At 30.4% G+C, this 6982-nt stretch overlaps 1 protein-coding gene across 3 annotated transcripts; it reads right to left on the bottom strand.

Annotated features, from left to right (window-relative positions):
• Positions 1–1341: 1341 nt before the first annotated feature.
• Positions 1342–5135, bottom strand: LOC111616458 (adenylosuccinate lyase-like). Of its 3 annotated transcripts, none has more exons than XM_023357865.1 (5): positions 4816–5135; positions 4505–4708; positions 4378–4422; positions 1669–1748; positions 1342–1589 (listed from the first exon to the last, which is right to left on the bottom strand). In XM_023357865.1, the coding sequence occupies exons 2-5, from the start codon at positions 4667–4669 to the stop codon at positions 1373–1375; spliced, it is 507 nt and encodes a 168-aa protein (XP_023213633.1). In that variant the 5' UTR covers positions 4670–4708; positions 4816–5135; the 3' UTR covers positions 1342–1372. The 3 variants fall into 3 exon arrangements, with proteins under 3 accessions (XP_023213633.1, XP_023213634.1, XP_023213632.1); XM_023357866.1 differs by having other exon boundaries at positions 4828–5135; XM_023357864.1 differs by having other exon boundaries at positions 4505–5134.
• Positions 5136–6982: the final 1847 nt, after the last annotated feature.

Genomic DNA, 6982 nt, shown 5'->3' with positions numbered 1-6982 from the left:
TATCCAATTCTTTGACCTAAAAATTTATCAATTGAAAATGAATTTTTCTTTCCATCTTAAACGTAATTATAATAAAAATGCCATTTTACATCTAATTCATTTTTATCATCAAATATCATATTGCGTAACATTAGAGTTTGACTGTCTACATTTGTCCCAATAGCAAATCTCAACCGCATAATAAAATCTGATATTTTCAATTTTAATTTTAGTGTAATAAGTAAGACTAAAAACCTTTCACACTTTGTTTCTAGCAGTTTAATCACTAAGTACAAACGTTTTCGGCCGTTTTGAATGGCCGCCTTCAGGTACAATAAGGTTGGTTGGAACGTAAGTTTGTAGATATTTAAATGACGTCACTGTTTACAAGGTTTCTTCTTACTAGTGACGGCATTGCTAATAATTAACAATGTCGATATCGTTTAAACTTTATCTTTTGAGTTTAACCAAGATGTGCGAATGACTATTGATGATGAACAACGGGCTCGACGAGGGTGGATTGGCCTATTTAATTTAAGGGGTTATCGAGGAGTGATTGCCACGCGGTGGAGGGCGAGTCTGCGTCTCTGCTTTTAATACAGTTGAGGGATTTCGTAAAGATTTCTATTGTTTCAATTGTTCTAAGCTTGTCATAATTAAAAAATTCAACTACTAGAAATACTCAAAGTATGATTTCAATTCATTTACATTTGCTAGAGGATGGGTCCCTGCAGTCAATCTCTATATAAAGAATCAAATAATTCATGATATTTAAAACAATGTAACAAGTTGTAAAAATATATTCAGAAATACTGTATGTACTCGCATGTAAGAAGAGGTTTTTATTCATATTTTAGTGCTTCAAAAACCTAGGTAGTCCTATATGCGCGAGCGAAGGATTCTTTGCGTTTTTGCAATAATTTCTGTAAATCGTGTATACTTCACGCTGTCATAGGTCTACAGTCTATTTAGCGTAAGTTGGCACCTACTGTAAACAAATTAAGACACACTTTCCTTTGTTTCCTGGTTTACTCCTACGTCCATTAATTAATTAAAAACCGTCTCATTCGTTGGCAGAAAATAGTTTCTAGTTATTTATAAAAACATACCTCGTCCTATATGCGAGATCATCGCATATAGGACGCATATTCTTCGATATCGCATATTCTTCGATAGCTTTTTTACATTTTCAGCTGTACTGTTTTTCTTAGAAATTGTTATAAATCAAATGTATCCATTTTGCTGGATAAAATGTAAGATTATATTTCTAATAAATACTCTATTTGTAATTTTGTGATGCTTTTAAATTATGCAAAACCTGTAAATTGAGTGCATCTTTTATGTGTTACGTGTTTTCAAAATTTTGTAATATTTTAATTTTATACTTAAATAATTAAAAACAGATTATAAAATCTCTAATAAGAAATGTCTTACTTACTTTTGCTTCGTCGTCATTGAATAACTGTAGAAAGCTAGCTTGAGTTCCTGTCGTTCCCTTCACGCCTCTGAATTTTAATTCGTCGCGCACCCTGGTTAAGTTTCTCAGATCGGCGAGTAAGTCTGACACCCAGAGACAGGTACGTTTGCCGACCGTCGTCAGCTGAGCCGGTCTAATTCAAAAAAAATAATCCAATTATAAATTTACGTTAATGTTTGATTAAACGAACATTTTATATAAAGATTTCCTACTGAAAGTGTGTATAAGAAAGAGTTGGCAGGTCCTTGTAATCTTCGGCAAATTTTGCCAACTTGTGGATGCAGCGTGCTAACTACACGAATAAAACAAAAAATATGTTATGTTTTATAATTAAATATATTTCATTAACATTAAACTATTTAATCATAGAAGTTAAGAAGTAAAATTATAAATAATTGCTTTCAAATGCCATCTTTACTGTAGAACGAATAAAAAAAGAATTTTTAGTACTACAGTGGAACCTCGGTATACGACCTTAATCCGTTCCTGGTGTTTGGACTTGTACCGAATAGAACGTATACCGAACCAACCTTTCCCATAAGAAGTAATGTAAAAATGATTAATCCGTTCTCGTGTAAAAAAATGGCTGGCTTTAAACACCTGGCTTTCCTCGCTAGTTTCTGCTTGATTTTTCGTGAGATCAGCGTGTATCTTTTTAGCTTTCTCGCAAATAATTNTTCTCTCATCATACTTTATCTTGGTGTTACTCTAACAAATTTTAATTTTTAATCATTTGGATTTTAAACAAGGTGTATGCCAGATTTGGCCAACTTAGTGGAATATGATTAAAATTCATGATTCAAAAGTACACACAATCTATCATCATATTTTTATTCTATATAAAAAGTCTATTAACCTGCTGTTATAAAATTATGAAGTAAAACAGTTATATTTATTTATTGCAAGATAGATATTTTACATTCCAGATTAGCTTTATTACCAAAAAAGAGTTCAACAAATTAAAAAACCAACAGTATTTATCATTCACTGAAATAAACCAAATTTTATTTCCATTCATTTTACAAACAAATCTTGCTTCTCTTTGGTATAATCGTTTTGCACATAACTATTATTGTTTAAGACAAAATATGACAGTTTCTAAACTACCGTATCATCTAAGTATGGTATCACTGGAATGTTCAAAGTACAGAGTTTGAATGCCAAATTCTACAGGAATTCAACCAGGAATTTGAGCAATGCTTTTACAATTTGAACTGTGCACGCAGTGAAAAAGTGCATTTGCTGCATAAACATTCTCTTACGTGTCAGTTGTCTCCCACTGCAAAAGTATTTCTTGCATTACACTGTTTTCGATGCTTTTTTGGCTTTTTGTTTTTTTTTTTTTTTTGTTTTGTGTGTTAAGTTATATATTATAAAATCCCTATTCTTTAATCATTGCATCCAAGAAGAGTGAAAGTGATGGGCCTAAGGAGAGGTTGTAGTAACAATGATTACGGTGAAAAAGGATCTTATTGCAAACCGTGAAAAAGTTATTTGGTGAATCTGGTGTCTGTATTTAAAATGTCAAAGTCAATGGAGTGTGCCATTCTTAAGAACAAGAAAGCAGTAAAAGCAGCAAATATGGCTAAAGGTATGACAAAACTGACCTCTAGGAGATTATGTTACCCAGATGGAAAAACTTCCATGTGGGTAAATGAGAAGTAAATGGCTGATGAAAGCACCTCCAAGAGTATTATTTGTGAGAAAGCCAAGCAAGCTGCATAATAGCTTTACATACTACAGTACTGTATAATGAAATGAGTTGCATTTATGTATTTTATTTATTGTTTGTTTTACTTTAATGCAGTTGAATGCCATGTAATATTTTTAACTTAAGTTATGCATATTTGCTGTTTAAGTTTATAGAAATGGAAATTGTTTAGGGGTCTAGAAATGGATAAAATCTTTTGCCATTATTTCTAATGGGAAAAATTGATTTGGATTATAAACAATCCAGAGTTCAAATGGACTCCTGGAAGAAATTAAATTTGAAGAGCCCACCATACGACCAAAAGTGTGTGTGTGTTCCATTCTTTGTGTTTCTCATTCAATATCTACATAGCTTTTTGCCACGTCGTAATCGGAGACAAAGACTACTCCACATTATCTCGTACGACACGGCACCAACAGCCCATAGCTATTGCTATGGCCGTCAGTGCCAAACGATTTATATTCCCAAAGAAAATCAAAATTTTTTTCATATTTTAACTGACTAAATCAACTGTGATTTATCAAAAATTGTGCAACGATTGACCAGTCAATCAGATTCAACTTATTAGCTATGCTCGGTACAGACATTCCCTAGTCTATAAATTCTATAATACTTTTTCAACAAATAACACAAATTAGCTTTTTTAAACAGTGCATGTATTAAATTATGAATAACTACAGTTCCAAATTTTTATAATTATATAAATTCTCCTTTTAATAATTCAGATATTGCAAAGTTTTATACATCCTATTCAGCCTGCATCAGAAGACAAAGATTTCACAACCACTTCCCAAAACAGTCAGAATTTTCCCAATTTTCAATAAGATCGACCGACAAGTAATCGAGTATTCGAAACAATACGCAAAACCATATTATACAAAATCAATAATATAAGTCGTCTTTGCTTTTGTCAGAGAAATTTTAAATGTTTGAACACATGCTTTCAAACCTCTCTCGCTTGCTTTCATAAACTTAATTACTTCGAAAGGTCATTGTTAACATTTAATGTTTCTCTTTAGAGGTACATAAACCTCTAAAGATAGATTTAAGAGTATTTAGGTATTTAAAGTCACTCCTATAAAATAAGTTTTCTTAAAATCTGAGCTTGTATTAGAGTTTTGAAAGTTTTCTAATATAATATTGATTCTGTAGTAAGTATATATATATTATATTTTTACATTAAAAACTTATTTTGATATAACAGACTTACTTTTGGTAACAAAATATTCAGTCCATCTCTCATCATTATTAAATCCTGAATTAAAAAATACATTTTTAATGATAATAATGTCAGCAAATGAACAAATATTTATTAAAATAATTATATTTTAACCAACCGTATTATCTCCAACGTAACAAGACGTGGCACCGAGATGAATGATCGGAGCCGCCGCCGGGCAGCACTTGCCAAACACTCGAACGTGAGCCATGACGTCGTGTCTGGTCAGTTTTTCTTCTTCGGCCGCCTGCCGAAAGTCGATCTTGCCCACAAAGTTCTCCATTTCTCGAATTTGTTCGTCGGTGACGGGAATACCTAATTTCTATAATCAAGTTTTTAATACATTAAAAAATTTTTAAATATTTTAAAAAGTCATTCAAAATTAAATTCAAATAAATGAAAAATTATTCTATAATTTTAGAAATTTACTTTAAAACTAACTTTACAAGACTAAGCATCCCACAAACGAAAAGATTCCACCCGTAGCAAAGTGCATAAATCTTGCAATCTACAGAAAAAATTCTATGCCATTACAATATAAATACAAAGCATTGTTCATGTTTTGGATAGTTTTTGCTAATAAAATATAAATACGAATAATTGAACAAGTTATTTATATAATTAAATCTCTCCAAGGGTGACAGTTAAGCTTAGGTTTTTGGTCCTACGGACACGCTAGTAGTTGGTTTGGGCAGCTTTGATCACAAAATTAATTTCATATGTCAATTAAATTAAAATTGCAAATAAAAATTTGTTGAATAGAATTATTTCAGATTACAAAATTAATTTTTCTAATCACAAAAGTAATTTTTACTCAAAAAAAATAATCCGAATGTTGAGAATATTCAAGTAAATTTTTAAAATATGAAAGAATTAAATGTTTTAATATCGAATAAAATTAAAACACAATAATTGTATGAAATAATATAACACCAAAACNTTTGTATATTTATCTCATATTTAATCGCATTTAACCGACATTTTTAACTTTAGTTATTCAATAAATGCTTTGTTTATTCGTTAAACCTGTCTCCTGTCTTTGAAAGGACGCCTGCTGACTTGCTCACTTCCCTTGCCACTCGATAAAAAGCCATCCGAAACGACAGCGTGAGCGGTCCTTGCAGACTGTTGTGTGATACCGTGTATCACACATGTGTTAGCTGAATGAACTTTGATTTCGGTCCAAATAGTTTTTACTAAGCCATTTAGTTAAAACCCGTTTTGTCTAGTTAAAACTAGTTTTAACTGAAATTCATTTTTGACTAGCAGTAAATTCTAGTTTTAACAAAGGCATCCAGTAAAAACTAGTTTTAACTAGTTAAAACGGGTTTTAACTAAAATCGGGTTTTAACTGTAACATATATATATATAGATGTGTGTAACGTTACTATTCGATGTATTTTTACAGCAAAATAATCTGCGAAATTTGGCGTTCTTTCTTTTCGCTGGTATTCATTCTTACGCTAACTGAATAGTAGCTGATCACGTGATAATGGACAATACCCATCGCCCTCTTTAGGCTAAAATACATAGTTTCTCTAACCTAATCGCATCTAAACTGTATATAGCGAATGCAGTCGAAAATATTACTAGATGAAATTTTAAAAAATTAATTTTCTTCACAGACTTTACATACAAATTTTTAAAATGATGATAAATGTGTTTTTGATAAAAACAACTTTTTAATAAATTACATATTGTTTTTATTAAAAATTTTTAATAAAAAACAGTTAGTTTAAATTGATTATTATACTTTTATAATTAGAAATTAAAATATATAAATAAATTTATTTTTTATTATTATTAATTTATTCATAACGCAAATTTAAATAAAAGTAATCTTTTTAACCAAATATCTTACTCGGCTCTTTAAATATTTAATAAATCGTCCAACACCCGATGCCCAGAAATGTTTTATTAAAGAAACATTAACGTTTTCGACCCAGATGCAACGAATTTCTAACGTCTAAAGATTTGTTGTAATAAGCGGAAATGGTTGAAGTTTACCTCGGTAATCCCAATGGCCGCGCTTAGCTTGGTTTGGTTAACTACATTTTTAGTAGACGTTTCTTTTTTTTTTCTTTTTAGGTACACCTTTTTTCCGTCTACTAAAAATGTAATTAACTTAACCTAACCAATCTAAGCGTTGCCATTGGGACTACCGAGGTAAACTTCAACCATTTCCGCTTATTTCGTTGGATTATTTGGGGAAAGTTAATCAGTTTATAAAGGAAAAATTAGGAATATAAAATAGCCCAGATAGTTTGAGAGCTTAATTTGTTTGACTAAAAATGAAACAACGGTGAAAATTTCAGTAGACTCTCACTACACTAGAAATTTAATTTTAAAAGAATTTTGAAAAAAAAAAGTTAGTTTAGACAACAAAGAAATGAAAAAACATATACAGCAGACTTGTGTAAAAGGTGAAAGTTGAGAAAGCAAAAACTTCAACCAATAATTAAACAATAAAAATTAAAAGGAAGTAAAATATTGTTAAGTAAAGACTACTATATAAAGGATAATAAAATGTATACTTATGATTATTAGTCTGGATAAAGTGATTAAATTAACTGGTTTTTTAAGAAATAATCAATAA

Source organism: Centruroides sculpturatus, unplaced genomic scaffold (assembly GCF_000671375.1).
Source record: "Centruroides sculpturatus isolate CEXI.00-Female unplaced genomic scaffold, Cexi_2.0 scaffold3300, whole genome shotgun sequence".
NCBI classification, from domain to species: Eukaryota; Metazoa; Arthropoda; class Arachnida; order Scorpiones; family Buthidae; genus Centruroides; species Centruroides sculpturatus.
Note: the sequence above shows the minus strand (reverse complement) of the source record. Positions and strands in the feature narration are given on the sequence as shown.